The sequence below is a fragment of the Sceloporus undulatus genome, chromosome 2, assembly GCF_019175285.1.
Source record: "Sceloporus undulatus isolate JIND9_A2432 ecotype Alabama chromosome 2, SceUnd_v1.1, whole genome shotgun sequence".
Classification (NCBI taxonomy): domain Eukaryota; kingdom Metazoa; phylum Chordata; class Lepidosauria; order Squamata; family Phrynosomatidae; genus Sceloporus; species Sceloporus undulatus.
The window spans coordinates 185264411-185292406 of NC_056523.1; the positions used below are offsets into that span (position 1 = coordinate 185264411).

At 44.3% G+C, this 27996-nt stretch overlaps 1 protein-coding gene across 3 annotated transcripts; it reads left to right on the top strand.

The window, feature by feature from the left end:
• ARAF (A-Raf proto-oncogene, serine/threonine kinase) lies at positions 1 to 27996 on the top strand. Of its 3 annotated transcripts, none has more exons than XM_042453348.1 (16): positions 1 to 63; positions 11874 to 12106; positions 12810 to 12916; positions 13786 to 13888; positions 15443 to 15597; positions 15711 to 15815; positions 17790 to 17940; positions 18166 to 18193; positions 21089 to 21243; positions 21536 to 21741; positions 21879 to 22055; positions 24377 to 24454; positions 24661 to 24862; positions 25037 to 25168; positions 25649 to 25783; positions 27422 to 27996. In XM_042453348.1, exons 2-16 carry the CDS (start codon positions 11882 to 11884, stop codon positions 27560 to 27562), a joined length of 2100 nt encoding a protein of 699 aa, XP_042309282.1. In that variant the 5' UTR covers positions 1 to 63; positions 11874 to 11881; the 3' UTR covers positions 27563 to 27996. The 3 variants fall into 3 exon arrangements, with proteins under 3 accessions (XP_042309282.1, XP_042309284.1, XP_042309283.1); XM_042453350.1 differs by having other exon boundaries at positions 24377 to 24423; positions 24744 to 24862; XM_042453349.1 differs by having other exon boundaries at positions 17814 to 17940.

Here is a 27996-nt window from a genome sequence, read left to right on the forward strand (position 1 = left end):
AGCGTTGGGCGCCCCGCCCCTTTGGAACGCTGATACAAGATGGTGGCTGAGTGGCGGCGAGAGGTAGGAAGTTCCCCCTTCCTTGGTTTTTCCTCGCATTCCGATGGACTCCTCCCTTTCCCGCAGTCCCTTCGCCGCCGCTACCAAAACCACCTCCATAGGGGCCAAGTTGAAGGATGAGATCCCCCCCCCTGTGCTTTCTTGGTATCTCCCATAGGGGACCGAACGCTGGAGGAGTGAAGATTCCATTCCCCCTGGCTCTCCTTTGCCACTCGCTTTCCCACGCGGTTCCTGCAGGGGAACCCACCCACCCACAGCCCTTTTTTGGGTGTGGGAGATCGCTGGGGAGGAGGAGCTTCTTTGGGGCTGGGGTGGGTCCCGCGTCTCCCCAGGGGCCCTTTGGTCCCCCCAAAGGGGGAGTGTCAGCTCCTGGGTTCAGCTGCAATTAGGCAGCAGGGATGTATAGTTAACCCCACTTGTGTCAGGGGGAAGCATTGCCTAGTGGTTAGAGCAGTTCTGCACAAGATATGGCCACAGGGGCCACATGTGGCCCACCAAAGTATTTAGGGAGGCCCACAAGGATGTGCTTGGCCTCCTTCTGAGGAGAGGGCCATGTGGAGGAAAAAGAGTCGGGCAGAGGAGGATGGAATAATTGATATTAATAATATTAATAATTGTTAATAATGAATAGTAATAATATTTATTATTAATAGTAATAATAAGTAATATGTATTATAAGTATTACAATTAATAATGTTTAATATTAATCTTAACATATTAATAATAATCAATATTAATTATACTAATTTTAATAATAATTAATATCAATTATATAGATTATTATTGATTAATATCAACAATTATTATAAATAATAATTAATATTAACCATAGTAATTATTATTGTTGATTAAAATTAATAAAATATTAATGTTTGATATTGATAATATTAATTATCATTGTTATTGATTAATCTTAGCATTAATTATTAATATTAATATTATAAATAATAATGATTAATAATAATTCATAAATTAATATTTAGTTAAAACTTGTTTGCAGCCCAAAGAAGTGTAGCCTATTTTAATTTTGACCCCTACCAAGTTGTGCAGGTCTGTGTTGGAGCAGTGGGCCTCACTAGGGTTGGTGTGGTAACTCATGGAGTCAGCCCCCCAACCCTTGATCTCTTCCCATCTCACACTATACAGAATCAGTAGTAATGGTCTTTTATATTAATGTTATTCATAAATAGTAATTCCCACATATCACACTGCATGCAATAGTGAGATCTTGCAGGGCTTTTGAGACTAACGGGGGGGGGGGGGGGTGTTGGCAGCATGAGCTTTCATAGGCTTCAGCCTACTTCCTCAGATGCACTGGGTGCATTTTCTCATAAATCATAATTCCCATATATCACATTGACTGTAACAGTACCATAGCTATGACATGAAACAACTAGCCAAATTAAAACGATACCTTTAAATTACAATGGCATATCCGCAGCCTAAATGTATTGAGATTTTGAATTTTTATTTCATAAATATAAAAAAACCTTGTTATTTCAATAGTAAATAGTACTGTTATACAAATATCCCCACTTACTTCCTATTAATATCATTGATGTCGATAAACAGTGTAATAAAATATACTGTATTCACGAAATGTATTGACGCAGAAATAGTTTCATGTGGCTGAAGTGAAAATTTGGTAACAGATGATGTTAAGAACGTTGGTGGTGTAGTGGTTAAATGCCTGTATTGGAGCCACTCACTCACAGGCCACAAGGTTGTGAATTCAATACCAGCCAGGAGCTCCATGTTAACTCAGCCTGGCATCGTTCCTTAGGTCCCTACAATGAGTGCCCGGCCTATTGGGGGCAGTTAGCTTTACGCATCGTAGGGAGTGTTTAAGTCTACTGATAAGCAGTATAGAAATTACTTGCTATTGCTAAAGAAAATTAATTAAAAAACAATTTTTAAAAATTAATTAAAACAAAACCTGGGGCCTGGCCTTTCTCCTCCCACCGACCTTCACCACACTCACACTATCTCTTCAGTGTTATTAATGGCACACGGGCAAATGCCTGTTTCTGCTAAAAGGCAGATGTTTGAAAAGCATTAGTGTCAGCCCCCCTTAGGGTGTCATCTAGTGTGGTCTGCACAACCCTAGTGACACCACTGGGTTAGAGCCGCTTCCAAAAATGTCCCCTTGACCTGGGAATGTGGTCAGACTGGCCCAGATTTTGCACCTAGCTCTGGTTTAAGTTGAGAGGTATGGACTTCTTGCCTATTTGGATTCCTTTCTCTCTCTCCCAACATCAGCCAGGTCAAGGGCCAGGGCAACCAGGTGTCCCAGTGGTTCCCAAACCAGTAGATTTCAGCCAAAGCATGTAGAGGGAGAAGAGTTCTTTCAACTATCAAGGTCTCAAGCTGCTTAAGGCATTGCTAGCACCTTGAATTCAACCTAGAAGTGCATTAGCAGCTGGTGAAACTCCTTTAAGATCAGCATTTACTGCATATACTCAGCTATAAGTGGACCTCATGTATAAATCAAGGGAGTTTATCACACGGAAGGAATTTCTCTTAATTTTGAATGAAAAGAAAGTGGGGCCAGAACGCATTCATGTGAATTCGCTAGTTCAGCAAATTTACGTGAATTCGAATTGTGTTCAAACTGACTTCCCATTGCTCAAAAATAGCTTGCCATTGCCCGAAGTTGCGTGTGGCAGTCTATCAGGATTGCATTCGGATTGCCATTGGATTATACTTCCAATTTCCCTTGTCTGATAAACTTCAAGGACAGGTTTTGGTGCCAAAATTAGGGATTTTACTATGACCCCATGGATAAGTCACCAGTAAAACTTAGGGGCACATAACAAAGGATGCAAAATTGTTTGTGCTCTCACTGAATGGATGGAGAGAGTTGGGGGGGGGATCATTGTTTCCAGAAGGTTACAGTCGTCCCTCCTAATTCGCGAACTTGGAATTCACAAATCTGATTATTCACGAGGTCTCTCCTGACCCCTCAAATGCCTAGAAGAGTTGATCGAGGCATCAGAGGTGTCAGGAAAGAGCTCCAGCATCTCCTTCTACCTACTCTGCCATACTTGAATCACCTGATCCAGGCATAGCCAGGGTGGAGAAAGACCTCTGCGGGTCCCCTCCGGACCCTTGTCATGCTTGGATTGGGTGATTCGGGCATGGCAGGGGGGAGAAAGACCAAGAATGATCCAAACATGGCAGAGGTCCAGAGGAGACCCACAGGGGTCTTTCTCCCCGCTGCCATGCCTAGATCGGGTGATCTAGGCATGGCAAGAGTCCGGAGGGGACTGACACAGGCCATTGTGTGGAGGGAGGGGTTATTTGCAATTTTTCCATATTTATGGGGGTCCTTCACCCCTAACCCCTGCGAATATGGAGGGACGACTATACACTCTTGTCTTTCATCAGAGAATGGTTTCTTTTTTGTATGGTACTTACATTGGCCAAAGAATTGGGGGTCAATCTTATGACTAAAATTTCTAGTTATACATGAGTACTTTATATGCAGTATATGGTATCAATGAGATGTCCCAGTCAACAATCTGCTGCATCTTGTACTTCATACAGTTTCCAAATGATCATCAAGGGCAGCCTGTTGCATTAGTCTAGTTGAGCAGTACTAGTACATGAACTTTAGAAAAGGACATAGTTAATGGATCAGCTGGTGCTGGCTTTCAGTACTCTGTTCATGATAGTTGATGTAGTGTGCTTTCAAGTAATTTCCAGCTATTACAGTGTTTTCTGGGGCTGAGTGTGTGTGATTCACTAGGGTCATTCAGTGGGTTTCTATGGCCAAGCATGGACTTGAACCATGAGCTCTAGAGTCATAGTCCAATGCTCAAGCCACTGTACTGCACTTGTTCATTAATGATACAAAGGTGGCTCACAGCGCACATAGTTCTCTTTCTGGACAGGGTGCTGAGGTCTATTCTTTAGTCCTTCGCACGCCTCTAGCAGGTGTCAGTGTGAGCAAGGGATGGAGGGAAGAGACAGATCAGACAATGAAAATACAGCTGCTTTGGGCTTCCTGGGGAAGGAAAATACACTATGATTTGAATACATCCTCATATTCCTCTCCCTCAAATCTGAGACCAGCTTCTGCTCCATCATCTTAATTGCCTCCCTGTCCCCATTGGTAAGCAACAGCACAGGGACACACACCCCTGGCATCTCACAGCTGCACAAGTGCGAGAGAGGGCATGGATGTGACCAGATAGAATGTTATACTATGCCTGTTATGTGTCAGATCCTGACTTGAGCCACAGAGTCCACCTGAGCTTCTGGAGACAGGTGGATTTGGGAATAATTCCAAGCTCTGCCCCATCTTCCTTTGGGGTAAGGGTGCAAAACAGTCCAGGAAAAGTTCCTTACCCCACTATGCACAATTAAGAACTGCCAATCCATAGACCCTCTAATTTACTGGGATTGATCTTCAGTTTACTGGCTCTCATCCAGCCCATTACACCATCTTGGCCCCAGACCAGCTGATTCTGACAACAAGGGAAAAGTAATGCTGAATGTCATCAGCATTTTGGTGGCACTCAAAACTAATGACCTCATCCATCAGCTTCGTATGGATACAGGACAGCAGAGATTAAAATAGAATGAGTTAGAAAAGAACTCTGAAATGCCCCATAGCTTGGCAACTGTGGAACTAAATGGACATCCTCTAATACTACTGTCTCGTCATCAGCATCATCGTCTCTTACCTGCCTCTCCTTAATAATTGAGGCAAGGAACAACAGACCAACAAATACACAATAACAATTAAAAACACATCAGTTTAAAAGAACAAACGAGACATACATATTAACACAATCCTCATTTAAAATTCATCATCATCATAAAACCAGATCTTTTGATAGATGTGGTGTTACCATAACACAGTGCCTCCTAGCATCATCCTTTAGAGCCTGTCACATGTCTGTGGTCTCCCCAAACTGCAGATCCCAGGATTCCATAAGATGTAGCTATAGTAGCTAAAGTGGAATTATAGTGCTATAATTGTGCAATGTGAAAAGTCGCAGATAGCTGAGGGTTTTGCTGCTGGTGTCTCTAAGACTTATCCCAATAGGCTCCTCACTTCCCAGAATAACATTGCTTAGCAAGAAAGTATGACCTTTTTGCCAAGTTCACTGCTGCATACTGCAACCTTTGATCATAGTTGTTTCATGTCCATTGTCATCTACTCTCTGGCATTTCGACTGGCCAAGAAATCACCTGCATGGAGCACATCCCTTAGCCTAAGGCAGGGATGGGGGCAAGTCTCTTCAGGTCATTAGACTGAATGTCCTAGCAGCCTTAGGAAGCAGTTTCAATGACAAGGAATGTTGAGTGTTGGAGCCCAATATCTTCTGGAGGGCAGCTTCCTTCCCACCTAATAAATCACAGCTACTGTTGGGTTCTGAGTGTTGGACTATGACTCTGGAGACCAGGGTTCGATTCCCAGCCCAGCCATAAAACCCATTGGGTGACCTTGAACAAGTTACACTCTCTCAGTCTCAGGGGAAGGCAAAGGCAAACCTCCTCTGAACAAATCTTGCCAAGAACACCCCAACAGCCTGCATTGCAACGCAGTGGAAAGTCTGGGCTGATTCTGTGGTTAGGGAAGAGGAGGACAAGAGAGTTATGTGGCCACATAGACTCCCATGCCAACCCCAGCTACTCTGCTGTCCTTTGGTCTGATGGAAGCTGCTCCCATATCACCAGTTTTAAAGAAAGATTCAAATGCCAATTCAGTCAGCTCTTGCACATTGAATGGATGGAGTACAGTTTGTTATATATCTCAGTCAGCACTGTTCGGCCAACCATGGGGGATGTGCTCTGCAACATTGGCACATGAGAGACTGTCTCTCCTATTCATCTTCCCAAACTGCAAATTTTGCCACCTGAATAAGCTGTGAAGTAGGGGTGACTGCAACCTTTAAGACTTTTTTTTAAAAAATCATCAAAATTCTAGCTCTATCTTATTTTAACTTGGTTGCAAGCCACCTTAGGTCCTGTGACAGGAGAAAGTCAGGATATGAAAGAAATACATGTCTCTTTCTTTCAGTAGTGGGCAAGCTGTGACCCTCCAAGGCCTTGTTAGATGGCAACTCCCTTGAGACCTAGCCACTATGGCTAATGGTGAACTCCATCTACATGCGGAGAGCCACAAGTAAATCACTCCTGAGTTGTTAGCTGCCAGTTCACAGTGACAGTCCATAAAAAACAAATAAAATACAAAATTCCTAATGATGATGAAAGTTAAATTTTCAGTATGATCTCAATATCAGTTGAATAAAGTAATAAATAAATAAATAATAAAGTAAGCAGTATAATAAAGTTAGCATGTATGGCCAGAGCAAAAGAAAACATAGTCAAAAGCCATGAAATTTTCAAACATTTGGTTTCCCCTTTATACAGTACCGTCTTCCCTTCCCTTACATGGACCACCCCCCCATGTAAGGGGAAAATCGTGTATGCTCGCTCCCCATTGAAAATAATGTGTGCACCATTCATAACATTGTACCGTGGCTTCAATGTTTACAGTGGTGCGGGCTCACTATATGAACATGCGTAAAGAAAATAGGGAGCCACCAAAGGTGGGTATTTTCTGAAAGTTGGGTTGAACACTAGAGGTGTCCCTTGTTCATGCAATGCAGGTAAGAATTTAGGTCCATTCTCTTCCCAACTGCAGAGCTTATCCGAATATATTATCATTTTTGAAGATGTTCTCCAACATATATGTGTAGTTCTGCATGGGAAAAGAAGGACAGCCTGACGTTTGTAAGGACAAGTTGCAGTTGCTTAGTTGGGAGAAAGAAAAGTAGGCTGGATGGGCTTGTAGATGCTGCATTACCTATTCATTAAGAAGGTGTGGAAATGCAACATATGTTGCTGAATGGCAATTCCCATCATCCCTAGCCACCATAATGAGTGCTATTACCCAGCAACATACATAAGGCACAGATTATCCAGACCTGAACAATAATATCAAGACCAAGAATTATTTGTCGATGAGACCTTTTCCTACTTGATATTTGCTGCCCAAGTTCCCAATTCTTGCATGTTACTATCGATAAAAAGTTTGTCTATTAAAATATTTCTATCCTGCACTATACAAGAGAATCTCAGAATGGTATACACAGATACAATCGATTTAGAAAAATTTAAATTTAAAACAGGAATATTTTGAGCAGTCTATAAACATTCAGAGACACAGTCACATTAGTTTGGATCATTATGCCATGAGTTGAAGTTGATGCAAAGGCACCTAACAACAGTGGCCTCTGGCAGACCTCAGTCCTCAGGCAGGCAGACTATCAAGATTCCAAGCCATTTGGATTTTGAACATCATTGCCCATACTCTGAATTCAGACTCCTGTTGAACACATTTCCAGTCTAAATTAATAATCAGATCACAGCAGTTTATACGCTGGTGACTTTCCAATTAGACTGATTTCCAAAGTCACCAGTGCATAAACTGCAGCAGTCCAAGCCATGTCATTCACCTGGACTGCCATTGACAGAAATGGATCCAGAAGCATCTCCAACCTACACACTTGCTCCTACAGGCAACCCAAACCAGTGTAGAGCAGGGCTATGTAGTCAGTACACCAAACCTTCAGTGCCTCTGTTTTTCTGTTGTCCGACTTAAGCTCCTTTATAAATGCAAATGTGTAATAATTAGTAATATCATGTTTCTTGTAACAAAATGGTAGCATAACACATTTTATCACATCACATGAATCAACAAGTTACTTAGGTTGTTAGAAAATCGAATATACTTGTTTGATTAAAATTTCTGAACAAGAAGACTTTCCTAAATGCCTATGAAAGTAAATATGCAACAAACTGTGTGCCTTCAAGTCACTTGTCAAGCTAAGGTAAACCCATGAATTTTCTAGGGTTTTCTTAGGCAATGAATAGCAAGTTCCTTCCTTTGAATTGATACTCGACAGCACCTGGCATTCATTGGTGGCCTCCCATCCAAGTCCTAATCAGAGCTGACCCTGCTTAACTTCTACTATCAGGCAGGATTTGGTGCCTATAGGGTATTTAGACAACAAACTAGACATTTAATATTGCAAGTTTTTGTTTTGTAGCTGGAGTCAGAGTCATCTTGACTTCATAGCCCTAATGTAGTTCATTTACCTGGTTCCCAGTATAATAGTTTCCCTCCTTTCAATATCAGCCCTATTTTAGTGCTAAACATGAGATGCCACTCTGGATGAGCAGAAGGCGAGCTTTATCAATAGTCAACTTTGTTTTTTTTCTACCATCAGACTGACTGATTTTTTGTCCTGATCTTGAATGTGAGCTTCCGTGGCTGTTCTTTATATAGAAAGGCGGGATGTGACTTTCAGCCTTCCAACAAAATTAGAGAAGGGTCGCAGTGTGTCGGCAGCTGCCCCCATTCCTACATTTTAGTGTTAAGGGAGTCCATCTTAGCTTAATCATAGCAGCCACATCCCTCAATTCATGGCATTTTTCACAATTACCATTCCCAGTAGCAAACCTATCTCAGTGTTTCTATTTTAGTGCTGACAAGGTAACAGTAGGATGCTATCGATACCCATGATTAATGGGCGCCTGAACGATGGCGGTGCTAATTTGTTTCTTTCAATAGAACAGCTTCTGGAGAATGTGCCTCCCACTCTAGTCTCTGGGATCTATTAGGGAACAGTTTGACAACAACCCATTACCCACACATTTTTCCCCTTGTTAAAGATGGCTGCTAGTGCTTTAGAATCAAAATACAGTTGTCCCTCCATATTCGCTAGGGTTAGGGGAACAAGACCCCCGTGAATATGGAAAAACCGCAAATAACAAAAACACTGTTTTTACCTGAGAGGACACCTCTCTAGGAATCTCTAGGTCCTCCAGTGCAACTCTGTGGTCAAGTTAGTTAAAGTTGACCACAGAGTTGCACAGGAGGACCTCGACAGTCCTAGAGAGAACATATTAATGAAATCCCTGAATAATCAAATCCGCAAATATCAAAGCCGCAAATATGGAGGGATGACTGTACAACCCAAAGCTAGGAAGTCTAAGAGAGGCTAACAATGGGGTGCTTGCAGAGGAGTTCCTGGCTACTGTCAACTCAGCAGAAAATAATGGTGATACTGGATTTTCTTTAGAGACCCCTGCGAACTCCAGATTCTATTCTACCACCAGTACCAGCAGTCCCAAGAACCAGTACAATGTAGTTGTTTAGGATTAGGATTCAGAGAGGCCAAGAGTTGATGCACAGCCATGGAAATCCACTAGATGCCCTTGGGCAAGTCACACTTTGCCTCAGAGGAAGGCAATGTCAAACCTCCTCTGATAAATCTTTCTGAGAAAACCCTCTAATGGGCTCTAATCTGTGGATGCTTGAGTCCCAGTATATACAGTGGCATAGTAAGTCAGGCCACTACATCCTAATTTGGCCCCAATAGGGACACAAGTGTTGTGTGTATGTGCCTTAAATTCATCTGTCAATTTATGGTAATCCCATGAATTTCATAGGGGTTTCTTAGGCAAGGAATACTAAAGAGGCAGTTTTGCCAGTTCCTTCCTCTGAAATATAGCCTGCTTAGCTTCCAAGATGAGGCCCTATACAGTGGGTCCTTGGGATCCACTGCAGTTTGGTTCCAAGATGCCCTCACGGATCCCAAAATCTGTGATACTTGAGTCCCATTATATACAATGGCATAATAAAATAGTATCCCTCATAGAAAATGGCAAAAGCAAGGTTTGCTTTTTGGAATTTATACTTTTCAAAAATATTTTCAAGCCACTCAGAAGCTGTTAGGGAGAGGGGAGCAGCAATGCTGATGGCTATCATTGGCCAACTTTGTGGCATTTTTCCCCATTTTCTCCTCACTTCACTAGTGGTATGTGATGGGTGGATGCATGGTTGGCAGTGAGAAGCTCCAGAGATCTCTGGCATCCTGCCTGCTCCAAGCCTCTGGGAATGAGAATCCATCATTCCATACACATAATTAATGTACTGTCAATCTGTGACATGCTCTTTTATGTTCCAGTGGCATGCTTGGGTGGAAAGTCACCTTCTCATTGAAAATAATAGCTATAATGAATAATTATTGGCCAGTATCCAGGCTACCATTTTTTGGGCAAGGTATTGGAATGTGTGGTGGCTTCCCAGCTGCAGGGGTTTCTGAATGAAATAGATTTATCTGGATCCATTTCAATCTGGTTTTAGGCCTAGCTATGGAATGGAGACAGCCTTGGTTGCCTTGGTGAATGACCTACGCAGGAAACTGGACAGGGGGAGTGTGTCCCTGTTAGTTCTGCTGGACTTCTCATTGGCTTTTGATACCACTGACCATGGTATCCTTCTGGGCCACCTCTCTGGGATGGGACTTGGAGATACTTGGAGAAACTGTTTTACAGTAGTTCTGTTCCTTCCTGGACAGGCAAACCCAGAAAGTGGACCTGGGAGACTCCTGCTCAACCTGGCAATTGGCCTGTAGGGTTCCTCAGGGTTCTGTGTTGTCCCCTGTGCTATTTAACATATACATGAAACCACTCAGAAAGGTTGTCCAGAGTTTTGGGATGTGATTCCATCAATATGCAGATGACACCCAACTCTATTACTCCTTCCCACTCCCATCCAAGGAGTCTGTCCTGGTCCTAAACCAGTGTCTGCCATCAGTAATGAACTCGATGAAGGCAAACAAATTGAAACTTAATCCAGACTCCTGGTCAGTCGGAAGGCAGAGCAAGGAACAGGGATCCAGCCTGTGTAGATGGTGTTATATTCCCCCTGAAGATGCAGGTTTGCAATTTAAGGGTACTCTGGACTCAGCTTTGAACCTGGAGGCCCAGGTCTCTGCAGTAACCAGGAGTGCTTTTACACATTTAAAGCTTGTGTGCCAACCGCACCTGTTGGATATGCCTTCAGTGGTGCATGCCTTGGTTACATCCTTTGTATGTGCCCCCATGTGCTTCTCATTAGCTGAGAATGCAATAAGAAAATATCCTCTGTCAGTTTATTTCACCTCCTCCTCCTCCTCCTCCTCATTATTATTATTAAGCTTTATTTATATAGCGCAGTAAATTTACACAGCGCTGTATATACAGTCTTTTTAATTAGACGGTCCTTCAGACAGCAAGGTATAAACCAGCCGATGTCTCCCTCTGTCTTCCTCATTACTGTTAAATGGACTCTTTGCCAGCCCTGCCAGATACAGTATTCTCCGGATATTTTGGCCTATAGACACCATCAAATGCAGTTACATAACCAGCGATCAAGGATAATGGGATCTGTAGGACAACGTGTTTGGAGAGTGCTGAGATGAATACACTTGCACAGACAGACTATATTGTTTTAAAATAAATTACTCAACAAGGTATTAGAGATAATCACCTGCTATTAGTGAGGTGTTTTTCTAGGAGATTATGCCAGGCTTTCCTTGCAAATTGTGAGGAGCTAGAAATTTCCTTTTAGTTTTCAGGTAAAATCTAAGGCACTTTTACACTATACAGTTATAGCATTCTGACTCCACTGTGATTGCTATGGTTGCATCCTGTGGAATCCTGGGATTTGTAATTTGGTCAGAAATACCAGTCGAGTTCCCTGACTGAGGATGCTAAAGGACCCTCACTCAACTATACATCCTAGCATTCCATAGGATGCAGTCAATAAAGTGGTATGATAGTGCTACAGTTGTGCAGTGTAGAAAAGACTAAAGTGCCCAAGGTACCAATTTTTAAATCTTTTTGTTAGAGTTCAGATTCTATCTTAGTATGAAAAATAAAAACTATGTGGGAACAGATGCAGCAATTTCTGTGGTAGCTGTAATCCTGTCTGTCTGATGAGTTGCTTTGCCTGTCTTTCCTTGCAGGCACTTGGATGAAGCGCAATCAGAATCCCTCTGGTTCTGTCACGAATGGCTTCACTGCCTCCTCTCCCAACTCTGGCCCTTCAACTGGGGACAGGAATGAAAGCTTTCTGCCATTTGGGAATAGCCTGACAACAATGCTAGCCACTCGGAGGAAAAAGCTGGTCAGGAGGCCCATGGCCGACACACGAGGGGGGACCATCAAAGTGGATCTCCCCAATCAACAAAGAACAGTGGTGAGTGAGTCATTCCGAGGGAGAAGGGAGTTGTCCCAAGGGTCTCGTGCAGGAGTCAGTCAGGACATGCTTGTAGCTCAGGCAAAGTTCCAGCCCAAATATCGTTGCACTTCTTGTCCATGAAGGTACAGTGGTCAGGCTGACTAGGGAGGACTAGTCCAAAGCCTTCTCTCACTGCTGGGCAAAAGGTCTTACACTACTTACAGTTCACCAGATAGGGCAGTTCTATGGAGAGCCAAATGATCCCACTTTGAGCCCAGATAGATCCTAACAGGAAGTGAATGGATGGAATTGAACCCAGAGCTAAATACTGTAGTTTTATCCATTTCCCAGTAGTGGCTCTTTCCCAGCATGAACAGACTAATAGAGATGATGTGTTTGGTAGAAAAGAGCAGATATTAAAGCCAAGTAGAAGCTGTTACAAGAACAGGAACTGGGGGTGCATCTAAACTGTAGAAATTATGCAGTTTGACACAGCCAACTGCCATGGCTCCGTCTTACAGAATGCTGGCATTTGTAGTTTTGTGTGGCACCAGCACTCAATGGAACCTAAAGACCTTGTCAAACTACAGATCCCAGGCTTCCATAGAGTGGAGCTACATCACTTAAAGTGGTTTCAAACTGCATTATTTCTGCAGTGTAGGTGCACCCTGGAAGGGCAGTTTGGCTGCTGCCTTGCCCACACAAATCTGCTTCCTCTCAGGTGACTGTCCGGCCAGGTACGACTGTCTACAGTTCCTTGGACAAGGCCCTGAAGGTGCGTGGCCTCAACCAGGACTGCTGCGTTGTCTACAGGAAAGCGGGCGATGGGTGAGTGTTGTCAGGGAGAAGGGCAGGGAGGGGTGCTGGGGACCATCAGGTGAGCTGGCTGTTTATCATCAGGTGAGAAGCAAATACTAAGGAGCAGCTCTACATCCTTGTCTTACTCTAAATTTTGCATTAGCGATAACCATATCTGGCTCCATTTGGCAGATCTTGTGCTTCTAAGTAAAAATAGAAAAACCCAGAGTATCTCTTGCAGGCTTGAAGTCTGTCCACCTCCATGTTTTTCCATCCTCATGGAGGTCATCTTCTCAGTTTCGAGCTCATTCCACAAAGCTGTGGCCTAGAGCACACATGAAATTTCAATCCCAGTCAATTTAACAGCCTTTCCTTTTCTCACAGAGCCTGGCTGTAAATATTTTGAGGATCTTGTTCCTTGAGCTGTTGGAATATTTGTGAACATCCCATCTCATTTCAGCCAAGTACCAGGGACTTCCCCATCTCAAGTATGATGGGGAAGGAGTTTGAGGGATCTTGACAAATGCAAAATGAAGAGAGAAAATACCCCCAGAACAAGACTAAAATGCAGAACTTACGTTGCCATCACCTGATGGAGAGTTTACTTGCTGCAGCAATTGGGACATGTTAAAGTATTTTGTGGCATGGGGTTGGAATTGTTTCCTGCAATCCCAGGGTCTGTAACCTAACACTGATGATCAACTTGAAACTCATCAGTGTATAGGGAAATCTGGACTTGTGGAAGGGCTTCTCTTCCTCCTGTATGCATTGCTTTGAGACTGAATATCAGCCATGGTGTTATTGTTGTCGTTAGAGCAAAGAAGTGTGGGTCTCCAGTGGTTAATGAGCTTTGGGTCTCACAGCTGAAGTAGCTTTCTTCACATCGATCCTGTGTGCAGGCGGAAGACCATCACGGATTGGGAAACAGACCTGGTGAATCTGGAAGGAGCTGAGCTCTCTGTGGAAGTCCTGGAAAATGTACCGCTTACGATGCACAATTTTGTGAGTCACTTGACATCCTCCACTTGCATGATATCTATAGCCCCCAAGAAATAACATGAAATGGCAGTGAAAAACCATTGGCCCTACAAAAGCCAATTGGATTACCATTCCCATCTACCTTGACCATTGACCATGCTGATGGGAAAGCTGGAAGTTGGAATCAAACATCAGGAGATTCCACACCTCTGCTGTGTAAGCACATTTGCTTCTTCCCTCCTCTTCCAAAATAGCCCATGACAGGGATGGGTCAAATGTGGCCCATTGGCGACATACAGTTATGTAGACCCCCTCCTGAGATGGAAAAAAAAATGAAACTGGATGTGGACCTCTGGCCTTTTGTTTTCTGGTTTTTGCATTTCTGGACCTGGTGTGGTTTGTGATAATTTCTAGGGTGAAAAATTGCCTCTGAATGGTTTCAAGTTACCCTTCCTTGGCCTACAGAAATATGCTGGTTCAATAAGGATGTCTGTGTATGCAACAAAATCAACTATAAAGCTGGTTTTAGTCAGCCTGGTGTAATGGTGTGAATGTTATACTAAGACTCTGGTAGATTAGAGTGCAAATCCCCACTGAGTCATGGAAACTCACTGTGTGACCTGGGGCAAGTCATACTTTCACAGCTTCAGAGGAAGGCAATGACAAACTCCCTCTGACTGAACAAATCTGGTCCAGAAAAACACATGTTAGTTTTTTCTTAGGATAGCCACAAGTTGAACAACAACTCCTGCACCAAAAACCACATGATGGAGACCATACCTGTTAATCTTACTAATTTGTTTCTGTACACCTCCATCCTTATGCTCTCTGGATATGTTAGACTATAACTCCTATCATCCTTGGCTATTGGTCTTGTCCACCAGGACTCATGTAGGGTATATTACATAAATATGTCAGGAAGGCTCTCCATTAAGAAAGGCTACTACAGGTTATGTGTTTATACAGAGCTGGGTTATTTAGGAAAATAGTTATTTATGAGTTATATAAAAGAGATGAAAAAAATGAAAGAAACATGGAAAGATGAACCCCAAATTCTAAAAAGCGACAATTAACAGAGGGCATCTTCTTGTTGAATTCTGAATCTAAGGAAAGCTGATCTGTCATGAGGGCTTGGGGGTAACTGAACTGTTGCCAATAGCTGTAGAGAGTGAGAATATTGGGAATTGTAGTCCAGCACCATCTAGAAGGTGTCATGCTGGGGAAGGCTCCTTCAAGACTGTTTTCCGTTATACAACTACAGCACTATGATTCTAGTTTAACTGCCATGGCAAGTTCCCAGGAATTTATAGTTTGGTAAAGCACTAGAGCACTGTGAATGAGAATTCCAAATAACCCTTCCCCAAACTTCCAGGATTCTACAGGAAGCAGTCATGGCAACTTAAGTAGAATGAAAGAGCTATAACTGTGTTGTGTGGAAGGACCCTTTGTTTGTTTGTTTGTTTTGCTCAGCTTCCCATGCGACTTACCAAAAGACAGAAAGATCCCAGCCCATCACTAACACAGCACTCAGGTGCTGCTTCTCCCTGTCTGACCTGAAATCTCATTTCTTTTGGGCAGGTCCGGAAGACCTACTTCCGCATGGTTTTTTGTGATTTTTGCCTTAAGTTCCTGTTTCATGGCTTCCGCTGCCAGACATGTGGCTACAAGTTCCATGAACACTGCAGCAGCAGAGTGCCTACAGTCTGTGTGGACCTAGCTACGACACATAAGCCGTGAGTGTCTCCCTAGGTGCTCCGCTTTTTGTTCTTCCATCAAGGGAAGAGTTCCAGAAATTGGTTCAGTCCTTGTTTCCCTTTGTGTTAAGTATCATTTTTCTTCCCTCTAGTGTGTATAGCCATGAACTATGGCAGTATCCTTCACTGTGGCCAGATAATGCCTCGGCTGCCCTAGTCCAGCCTATCCATGAACCTATGACCCCTCAACCTGTCAGGTAAGTGATGGGCTCACAACTGGACTTTACAGAACTAGAAATAACTAATGGAGCTCCAAGAGGACATGATGGTGTATAAAGGTATATCACAGAATATTAAGGTTAGGATTGTACATGCCATTATATTTCCCATTTGTCCGTATGGTTGTGGAAGCTGAATAGTGCAGAAAACCAAAAGGAAGAAAATCAATTCATTTGAGATGTGATGGCATATTGGCTTGAGCATTGAACTATGACTCTGGAGAGCAGGGTTTGATTCCCAGCTTGGCCATGAAACCCACAGGGTGACCTTGGGCAAGTCACACACTCTTAGCCTCAGGAAAAGGCATTGGCAACCTCCTCTGAACTAATCTTACCAAGAAAACCCCATGATAGATTCACCTTAGAATAGTCATAAGTCAAAAATGACTTGAAGGTACATAGCAACAACAACAATCTGGAGAAGAGTTCTGTGAATACTGTGGGGTGCTTTAAAAAGACCAATAAATGGATCATAGAACAAATCAGCCCAAATTCTACCTAGAAGCAAATATGACTAAAGTGAGGTTGCCATATTTTGACCATATCATGAGAAGAAAGGAGTCACTAGAAAAGATGATAATGGCCTGTTACAGACAGGCCAAAATAAAGCTGCTTCGAGTCACTTTGGAGGTATGCTATTTCAATGATGCATGCGTCCTAAGAGTCCAAAAGCCACACCAAAGGCACACTCCAGCTCTAAGGACTGGAGTGCAGCTTTGGTGCGGCTTTTGGACTTTTGGGACACATGCGTCATTGAAATACCATTCCTCCAAAGTGACTCGAAGCAGCTTTATTTTGGCCTGTCTGTAACAGGCCAATGCTTGGTAAAGTTGAAGACAGTAGGAAAAGAGGACTGCACTCCAGACATATAGATTTAATCAGTGAAGCCATTGGCATGAATCTGCAAGAGCCAGGCATTGCAGCTGAGAATAGACTTGGAAGTCTTTAATTCATAAGGTTGCTGTAGTTTGAAGTCTACTTGAAGACAGTTAACAACGAGAACAGGTTAGATTCACCCATCACAAAGAAGACATGTCTGAGCCCTAATGTTAGGTGGACCGAGGTCTTGGCTCCTGTAGCAGATGCTGGGGAGCCTCACTCTTGAACTCAGTTGAAGGACAGAGTTGTATATACTACATAGTCTACCTAGGTTGCTGAAACCAGCCTGTAGCTTTTGGTACAATAGAGGATGTTATCTCTTTGCCAGTAATGAAATGAGTTTCAGCTGCCAGTTCAGGTGGTTTCTGCACATGGAATGTGGAGAGGAGGTCCATCTTGGCCTTCACTTCAAGCAGTAAAATATCTTGAGTCTGCCCAGAATTTATGCCTCCTAAGCAGACACAGAGAATTGCAAACAAAATTGTAAGATTTTCTCTAAAACTTTATGGTATATGAGATGTTTCAACCATGATGTTATCACACTTCTGCAATATGGTAGGAAAATGTAGATACAGTACTTTATTGCAAAGGTGTAGCTCTCAACTGTTTGATTGGGTCAAGAAAAAAGCTTAGGTTTATTTTTATTTTTAAGAGTAATTTTCTAGGATATGGTATGCATACCATACCTTAGGAGGAGAATAACTGTAATAATGATAAACAAAGTTGTTACCAAGATTCATGTTTCATAAACTGAAGGAAAAGCCACAGTGCCTCCCTCTTTTTTTTTTAAATGTACTTTTAATGCTTTTCAAAGTAGAAGTGTGTAGCGCCACTCAGTGAGTGGAATAACAACAATTGTGACTGTTGTTGCATTGCTTAGCCCAAGAAGATACCATGATAGGTTTCACCTTGGTGTTGCCATGAGTCAGAAATGACTTGAAGGCATACAACAACAAAATTGTGTTGCTAGACCAGACGTAGCTTAGAGAAGTGGAACTGGGGAACCGCTGGGGGATTAGTATGGTCTATTCAGCTTAGATTTAAAGGGAGCCATCTTATCCTCCTTCCTTTCAGCTCACACAAGCAATCTTCCCTCAGCAAAGATGCCTTCAGCTTCCCCAATCTCTGTGGTGATGGGCAGCGCCTGCAGCGACACCGCTCAACTTCCACCCCTAATGTTCACATGGTCAGCACCACCAGCCCTGTGGACAGCAGCATCCTTGAGGTGAGGACACCACTCCAGCTGTGGGGTGCCCTGAGGTCCGCCCAGAAGTGCCTTATTCCTTCCCTCACTCCCAAAGGTGTCAAAGGAGGGGGGTAGAAGCTGGGAAGTTTTGCCCACTAGAGAATGCCTGGGTGTAATCCAATGCTTCCTTACCCCCCTTCCTGTGTCTTGTGCCTGTGTGTTCCCTCACAGTGCCACTCAGATGCTTGTTTTCTTCTCTTCCAGATTATAAGCAGGAGCCACAATGCAGAGGGTGAGTGAGTGTCATGCCAAAATGGAGTCTGGATGGAGTATGTGTTGGCAGTAATGCCAAGGGATGTAGACTTGGCAGAGAAGGCCCTGTCTCTCTGGTTGACAGGGCCAGTCACTCAGTGAGGGCAAAGGCTCTTTGTGAAATGCTGAATTGCTGCATTCTTGAGTCAAGAATCTGCAGCCCCTTGCATGTTTTTGTGGATACTCACTGCCATTGCTCTTGTCTGTCATGCTGGCTGGGGCTGATGCAAGTTGGACTCCAATAACAATTGAAAGGTCACAGGTTACCATCCATTGGAGTAGGCCAGTGGTTCCCAAACTTTTTTGGGCTCCTTCTCCTTTCCTCTTGGGTGACAACCCTAGTGCCCTCTCAACACCTTTTTCTTAATATTAGATGTATTGTTTGTCACGCAGCCATCAGTGCCTCAGCCATGCCCAGCTTGTCACCATCACCTTCTCTGGCTCTCGGGCAAATACAGCAGTGTCAGCAGACCAAACTCACCTACGCCAGCCTTACAGCAGAAGGAAGACCTTCTGGCTGGCTGCTTGGTACTGCTCCCAAGGTGACAAATGGAGTAGTTAGTGAGAAGCCTCTTGCCCACACTGGCCTCAAACCAAAAGGAAGACCTTCTGACTGGCTGCTTGGTTGCTGCTCCCAAGATGACTGGATCCAAATGGAGTAGTTACTGAGAAGCCTGTCACCTGTGCCAGCCTTGCAGCAAAGGCTGACGGGGGCGAGAGGTTTCTCGCTGCTTGATTGGCCACTTCTTCTCCCCTTGCACCTGGTCAGTCTGGGAGCAACTGTGGCAAAGGCTGGCAGGGGTAAGAGGCTTTTTGGTTTTTGCTCAATCAGCTGCTCACTTGCTGCGCCCAAGGTCACCTGATGCAAAGGAAGAAGCTTCTTCCCAGTGAAGAAGGACTCTCAATCCAAGGGAGGCAAGAGAAGCAAAAGAGTCAGCCCCGGATAACAGCCTCCCTCCCCCCACAAACATTGTTTCTTCTACTACCTTTCGCACTAATACAAGTTTCACTGAAGGGCCCCCTGCTGCCCCTTTGTTCCTCACTACTCCTCTGCTACCCCTTTTCCCTCACCATCCCCCTGCTGCCCCATTTCCCCTTACTGCTCCCCTGGATCTTTCTACTGCCCCCAAGGGGGTAGTGCCAATCACTTTGGGAATTGCTGGAGTAGATAAATGTCAGGCTATATCAAGGGGAGAGGGAGTAAATGGCCGTGGCCCCCCAGATGTTTTGACAAGGCAGCTCCCATCATCCCTTACTGTTGGCTATACTGGCTAGGTCTGATGGGATTTGTAGTCCAAAAACATATGGAAGGCTGCAATCTGCCCAGCCGTGGAGTAGAGATGGACTGGTGGCATGTGCCTGGATCCTGAAAGTGTGACAGTGCCACCCCTGTTCTTTATCACAGTTACCCCGTGGAATACCCACCCCTAATCCTAAAGCTGTTGAAACCACTAATCCATATAGACAGCAGTCAGTGAGCAGAGCTTTCTGGCATGATTTCTCTGTCATATGAAAATATTAGCCATCTTGACTTGGCCTGCTGTGTGCTTTGCAACATGTGAATTGCTTCTTTGGAGTAAACCATGACTAGGCAACATAAGGTCCTTCAGATGCTGCTAAATGTCTCCTCTCATAATCCCTTTCCTCTGGCCAGATTGGCAGAGGATGCTCACATTTGGCAATATCTGGAGGGCCACAGATTTACCTTTTTCTGAAGATTTTCCCTTCTGTCTGAAGCAGGGATTGCCAGATGGCTCTGAGAAGCATACTGGCAGGGCATGCATGGGATTGCTCTTATACTATTGCTTAGTATTCAAGGATAAATTGCTTCTCAGCTAACAGGTTCCATTCAGTGAGTATTACAGAGCACCAGAGCATCTCCAACTGAGGTCCTTCTCCAGATATCATTGGTCTCTTGGCCTACAGGTCCAATCAGCCTGGGCCAGTAAAGCTATTGTTTCTGGATGATGGGAGCTGCAAACCAAAATACATTGGAGAGACCCAAGTCAAAGGGGAATTGTCCTTTTTATAAGCCCTTTTAGGCCCATACTACGTCAGTGGTTCCCAGCCTTTGGTCCTCCATTTGTTTTTCGATTTCAGATCCCAGAAGCCTTAGCCAACTTGACCAACAGTCAGGAATTATGGGAGCTGAAGGCCAATACATCTGGAGGAACAAAGTTGACAACCACTGCTGTAAATTAAAGGAAGATCTCCCAACCTTGTCTATCAGTTTAGTCCAGTTGGTTCTTTGCAAATATGGGACTGAAAAGAATGTGTGACATAAGATCAGTATGTTGGTGCTTTCCTACTCAAGGCAAGCAGTAGCCAGTGAAGCAGAACAAGGGGTCACAGCATGATGCCAGCATAGCCAGTTGGACTGAGGCTTAAATCATACTTAGAATAAGTTCCCTGAAATCACTGAGGTAGACTCACTTCAGTCACATTGATTTCAGTGAGTCTGTTGTAAGCCTGATACAATCTGGATCCAACCCAGTGATGTCACATCCCACTGTTCTCAGTAACACATTATTTGAGATATGTCACATTGGTAGCATCTCTATGTCTCCTGATAATATATGTAGTTTGTACTGTGCTTAAGATGGTACTACCTTGTGGCAGAGAGTTCCATGAGTTAGTCGTGTATTACTTGAAGGTGGCATTTTTTGTTGGTTTTGAAGCTAGTGCCAGTTCATTTTGCTGAATCACATTACATTCCATCACAATGAGCAAGGGAGCAATCTCTCTCTGTCTGCACTTTCCACACCATTTTGTTAGACATTATTAAAACCACCGCCACTTAATAAGGAAGTATGTTTCAAACTAGGGTTTTGTGGGGGGAACCAGTAAGATAAAGCCATCTTCCTTTTTCCTCCAGCCTTAGGTGGGCCTGAGCTGCCTCCTCGCACGCCACCAGCTACCCCAGTTTCCAGCATGCCTGCTGTTTCTCCAGGCCGACGCTCCCCACACCCTAAATCCCCTGGCGAGTCCCCAAGAGAGCGCAAGGCCCCTTCAGAAGACAAGAAGAAACCTGTGAGTACTGAGCAGGGAGAGAGAGAGAGAGTTTAATCAAGGCCATTTCAAGATGGTGGCCAAAACTAAAAAATGACAGCCCTGTTCAAGGCCTCTTCAAAATGGGAGATATCGTGGCTGAGCAAAAGTTCGGGAGGAAGACCATGTGGCTGGGCTGTGGCAGGTGGCAGGGAATACTGTGGTGACTCTTGAAAGAGCAGTGCTTCATGTGAGAATGGATGGTCCCAAGACCCCACACATTTTCCTTTTCTCTGTGGTTCCTCCTCATCCTTTGCTTTACCTGTACTTTCAGCCAAAATTCTTGGGCTACCGAGACTCAAGTTATTACTGGGAAGTGTCTTCCAAAGAGGTGACCATGCAGAAGCGGATTGGCACTGGATCCTTTGGTACTGTTTTTAAGGGCCGCTGGCATGGGGATGTGGCAATAAAGATCCTCAAGGTCACTAACCCTACCAGTGAACAGGTGCAGGCCTTCAAGAATGAGATGCAAGTGCTAAGGTAAAGCCAGGGAGCTCTGGTGTCTGAAGGGGAGAGGCAGGTGGCCATCTTTGGGGGGTGATGTCTGGCTGGGGTAAAAAGAGCCCTTGATGCTGGATGCTTCCCTTCATCTCCTCTATCCCTACCCCCTCTTACAGGAAGACGCGACATGTGAACATTTTGCTCTTCATGGGGTTTATGACCCACCCCAGCTTTGCCATCATAACCCAGTGGTGTGACGGTAGTAGCCTCTACCAGCACCTCCATGTGCAGGAGACACCCCTGGAGATGGTGCAGCGAATCGATGTGGCCCGGCAGACAGCACAGGGCATGGAGTGAGTGTACTAGGGGAGGAGTCCTCAATGGAAGGGGGGTTGGCTAGAGATCTGGTGCATCCAGGTCCATAACAACCTACAGTTTGTTGTGTGTCTTCAAACCATTTTTTATTTATCGAGACCCTAAGGTGAACCTATTACAGGGTTTTCTTGGATGATTTGTTCAGAAGATGCTTGCCATTGCCTTCCCCTGAGCCTGAGTGTGACTTGCCCAAGATCATATAGGGGGTTTCTGTGGCTGAGTAGGGATTCAAACCCTGGTCTCCCAGTGTCCTAGTCCAACATTCAAATCACTGCACAAGAACCTAAGAGATATGGTGGTCAGGTAAAAGGGTTTGACTATGTAGTCCAGCTTTCTACCCCCACAGTGGCTGTGCAGTTACCCTAATGAGAAGCCTACAAGTGGGACATGTCTTTTGTGTTCTTCAGGGGCTGAGACATAGAGATGTGGTACCACTGTTACCAGAGGTATGATCCCTCTGCTACAGACATGTGGTACCTCTGTTACTAGAATTACTTAGCAAGCAGGAAGACTTAGTCCAGAACAGATTGACAGAGTACTTCTAGGTTAGACCAAAGGCTTATCTGGTCCAATATTTTGTTCACACCCTGGTCAACTAGTTGCTTCTGGAATGCCCTTGAGTAGGACATGAGAACAATAGCACCTTGTTGCTCATGTTCCCAAGGAACAGAGGTTGGGGGGCTCTGAATTTTTTCCCCAGTACTGACAAGATGGGAGCCACTACAACTCTGGAGACCATGGTTCACATCCCTGGTTGACTTCGGGCAAATCACACTCTCTCAGCCTCAGAGGAAGACAAGGGCAATCAACCATCTAAACAAGCAACTCTCCTAGCCCCAGAAAACACTGTAATAGGTTTGTCTTAGGATCACTGTAAGTGAGAAATGCTGTGAAGACACACAGCAACACAAGTGGCAAAAACCAGTTCCAGCAGCAGGAGATGTGTCTAATACCTTGAGCAGAGGATGCCAAAGAAGTAGATAGATGGAAGTCCAGTGAGGCTTTCCACAGCTTAAAGGGGCTTAAAGTGAGATAATATGGCACACTTAGGAGCCCTGTAGCAGCAGGTAGTGGTATGGGATTGGACTTTTGGAATTTCATGACTCCCAGGACCATGTATTGGGCTCTTTCACACCACACAATGATAATGCATCCGGTGTAATCCCAGAATTTTCAGTTTAGAGAGAAATATTTAGAGTTCTCAGCTGGAGAGCTCTAGTGCAGTGGTTCCCAAACTTTGGACCTCCAGGTGTTTTGGACTTCATCTCCCAGAAGCCTAACCAGTTTGGCTAACAGTCAGGACCTCTGGGAAGTGAAGTCCAAAACATCTGGATGACCAAAGTTTGGGAAACACTGCATAATGTCTTACCAAACTAAAATTCCAGCATTCCATAGGATGCAAGACAGTTACAGTGCTATATTTTTTATATATAGCTCTGTCCCAAAGCCAAGAAAGCGTGTGTGTGTGTGTGTGTGTGTGTGTGTGTGTGTGTGTGGCATGAGAGAGAACAGATTATGCCACAGCAGGAATGGCTACTCAATGAATTCTGAGCCACACACCATTCCTGGGCAACTTAATAAGGGGAAAGAATTTGAGAAGTAGTGGGGTGCGAATGGTTCAAGTACAAATGGACTGGAGATATCTGGGTTCAGGTCCCCACTTGTGCTATGAAATGATATCACACTCACCCCTAACTTACATCACAAAGTGGGGATTATAAGGATAAAGTGGGGAAAGAGGAGTAGAACCTTGTCTGCCACTTTAAGACAGGGTATAAAGGTAACTAAAAAGTAGATGAACAAAGTGTAATTTAAAGGAGATGCCATTACTGAATGGCAACTGCATGGAAAGCAGGGGATAGTTTCCGCCCATAGACCTCTAACAAGCCAAACACACACTGAAATGCCTGTTTTCTTCTGCAGTCCCTCTCAAAATGGTGACAAGAAGTGACATTGCATCACTTCCTATTGCCATTTTAAGAGGAACTTCAGTGAAAACCAGGAGTTAGTATGAAGTTCTAAGGTCCTTGTGTGGATGAGCTGGATGTATTTTCATGTGTTTGGGTGGCTTTCTGCATGATTTTTGGACAAAAATGGGTAATTAAAAAGAAGATTGATGGATTAGGGACTGGAGGATTCAGGTACTGCAGAAGGAGTGTACAGGGGTCCCATATGGTCCCTGGGTTGCCCAATGCCCACCCTTGCTTTACTCAATAGTTCTCACTCTGCAGGATGTTTAGATGTATCCTAATGATGGCAGAAGCTCCCAGTGCTGATCATCTTTCTCTGTTTCCCTCAGTTACCTTCATGCTAAGAACATAATCCACCGGGATCTCAAATCCAACAGTATCCTTCCCTTCCAGCTCTTCAGTGTCAGGTGGGGATTTCATAGGCCCTTTACTGTGGGAACTTGAGTTGCGTGACCTTCATTGACCGGTGCAACTGGATAAGTTGGACCAGGATATTGCAGTGGAAAGGAGAGGGTTACACTCTTTGACCTCCAAGACCAAGAGACCAATTCCAAAAATTGTGAAAGCACCAATAATAAAAACCAGTTTTTCTGTCTGGTGTTTGGGGATATAGCAGTTACTCTGGTGCAGAGCAAAGTGGCAGGTCACCATCTTGGGCCAAGACCTACTTGATGCTCCTTCACCTATCGTCCTCAGACATTTTCCTACATGAAGGACTGACAGTGAAGATCGGTGACTTTGGCCTGGCCACAGTGAAGACCCGCTGGAGTGGTTCACAGCAGGTGGAACAGCCCAGTGGTTCCATACTCTGGATGGTGAGTGACATGTGAGGTTACTCTCAGGGAAGCCTCAGACAGTTGGAGGCTGGTGGATGTGGAAAGAAGGCCAGCAGAAACAAGCAGGGCTTTCCAGAGGAGAGGGGGGGGAAAAGGCAAATCTGTTCCTTCACCCCACCCAATCCTGAACATCTTTCCTCTGGACCTCCTTAGGCACCAGAAGTGATCCGAATGCAGGATCCTAACCCTTACAGCTTCCAGTCAGATGTCTACTCCTATGGAGTTGTTCTCTATGAGCTGCTCTCTGGGAGCCTTCCCTACAGCCACATCAATAACCGGGACCAGGTAAGGAAGGAAGGAAAGATAAGATGGGACAAGAGGGGACCCAAGCTTCCAGAGTATTTATGTATGTATGTATGTATGTATGTGTACAGTGGGTCCTTGGTATCCTCTGGAGTTTGGTTACAGAACCCCCCATGGATACCAAAATCTGTGAAGTCCCATTAGATAAAGTCAAGGCTTGCTTTTTAGAATTTTTTTTTTTTTTTAATTTTTCAAGCTGTAGATGGTTGAATCCATGCACGCAGAATCCGTGGATTTGGAGGGCTGACTGTATAAGGATACACAATAAATATCTCCATTACATACTATAATATTCTGGTTCTAGAACAGATCAAGCCTGAACTAACCCTGGAAGCCAGGATGACTAAATTGAGGCTGTCGTGCTTGAAGAGGCAGAAGGGAAGGGGCTGTGTCAGCCAGAAATTAATCCATTTAAAAAAAAAAACTTTGTGGTAATGATGCATCTTCCACACCTCCTTCCAGATTATATTCATGGTGGGCAGGGGGTACCTGTTCCCTGACGTTAGCAAAGTGCCCAGCAATTGTCCCAGAGCCATGCGCAGGCTGATGGGTGACTGTTTAAAATTCAAGCGTGAAGAGAGACCCCTCTTCCCTCAGGTGAGTCCAATGGCAAAGGTGGAGAGGGGGGATTGGCATCTGTCTGTACATGCATGGCAAGCTCCTAATTGTCTCCTAAGAACATCAGGCCTGCTCTCGTAATGAATTTTAATTTATGGTTAAGGTATAAATGTGGTATATACATGCTGCAGTGTATAAACAGTTGAGGGCCACCTCCTCCCATAGGAGTTTGTCCAGAATTTGAGATCTTCAGTGGAGGCCCTCTTGCAACTCCTATCTAACCCAAGTGGGGAGGTTGGTGAGTACAAGAGATAGGGCATTCTCTATCATGGCACCTTGGGAATTCTTTTGCTAGGGAAGTAAGGCTGGCTCCATCCCTGACTTGGGCTTCTACAGGTTGCCAAAAGTGTATTATTTTGCATGATATGGGGTAAGGTTTTTTTTATAAAGTTATTAAAGTTTCAATTCTGTTTTTAATAATGTTTGTAATATCTTTCATTTGTGCTACTTTGGGGGATCCTACTGGGCAGAAAAGCAGTCAGTACTTTTACTAATGAAAAGAAGAATGGATGAATAAAAAGGAAAATGGTATAATGGAGTTGCATTTTGGGTTGCATTTTGAGGGAAAATAATAAAAAGAACAAAAAAGTTGCTATATTAAGCTAAAGTTCAACTGGTATCTTTCTTCTCACAAGGACTGCCCAGCGACCTCTGAGAAACTCAAAAGCAGGGCATTGAGGGAAACAGCCTTCACCTTTCTTTGACCACTCCATGTTGTCAGTCAATTTTTGGAGGTCTACTGCTTCTACACATGGAAGCTCCATTCATAGCTCTTGATAGATCTCCTCTATCTCCATGGATGTCGCTGGACTTAACTTTTAAAGCCAAATGAGGCAGACCAGCAATGCATCTTGTGGAGTGATGGTTCAACTTTGAGGGCTTTTAAAAGAGGATTTGACTAAAACAACCTATGAATGGGTCCTAATCAAGATATTATCTTGAGGAGCTACAAAATGGCCCATGGGAGGAATTTTGCCCACCCCTGATGTGGGATGAAAAGATGCTGGGCTAGAATGGGGCCTCTGGTCAGACAAAGCAGGTCTCTTCTCATGTTCCCATGTATATGACCATGCATTCCATAAACTTCATTGTATGGCAGGCGAAACACTTCTATTTTGTCTTCCCCAATCTGCAGATGATTAATGGCACTGGCAGGTCTAGTATTTTGAAAAGGCCAGAAAAATCATTCCGCATATAATTCATAATTTTATAAACTTTTCTCATGTCCTTTGTTCCCATCCCCATACACTGGTGCCTCGGGATACGAAATGATCAGGTTATGAAATTTCCGGGATACGAAAAAGTTGGATTGGCAAAAACTGTTTCGGGTTACGAAATATTTTTCGGGTTACGAAATTCATTTCGGCGCGAAATTCAAATGCTGCAAAGTGCAGCTATAGGCTTTCCAGTGCTAACGGAAAGCCTTTTCGGGTTACGAAATTTTCGGGTTACGAAAGGAATGGCGGAACGAATTAATTTCGTAACCCGAGGCACCAGTGTATTTTCTGTTATTGGAGAATCCAACAAGACACTGGTTTGGAGAAGGTGGGGGATTTTTTTTTTTTTACAGTGTAGGAGGCAGCTTCTGTCTGATGATTCCTTCTTTGCTTCTTCCAGGTTTTAGCATCAATTGAGTCACTGCAGCACTCCTTGCCCAAGATTGAGCGCAGTGCCTCGGAGCCCGCGCTCCACCGGGTGGCCTATGATGAAGAAATGACCTTCTTTGGCCTGCCGTCAGCCCTACAGCTTCGCAGCTAACACAATGCTTTTGGAGCTACAACCAGATGCCCCCTTTTAGGGAGAGACAGGCCATCATCCCCTCCTTGTTACCCTTCCTGCAGAGGGCAGCAGAGGAATCCCTCTTAAGAGGGCAGCAATGGGGCACAGCCACTTGTTGACTCCTCCTCCCCCCACTTCTCTGCATATGGAGGGACTCTTTGGCTTTGCAGGGAGGCTCCCATGTGACTCGCTATCCCAAACATGCAGAGTCAGGAGGTGTTCCCCAAGCCAAGAAGACAAGGTTAAGTCCCTACTGCAAGGTGACTTCTGTTCCATCTTCCCCAGGTGATTTTTTTTTTAAAGCTCTCATCCTGCTTCAGTTTTTTTGGAGGGACAGGAACAGGAAAGAGTGGAAAGTTCAATAGAAGAGAAAGAATGAGGTGTAAAAACAATAAAAAGGAAAAATAACCAAA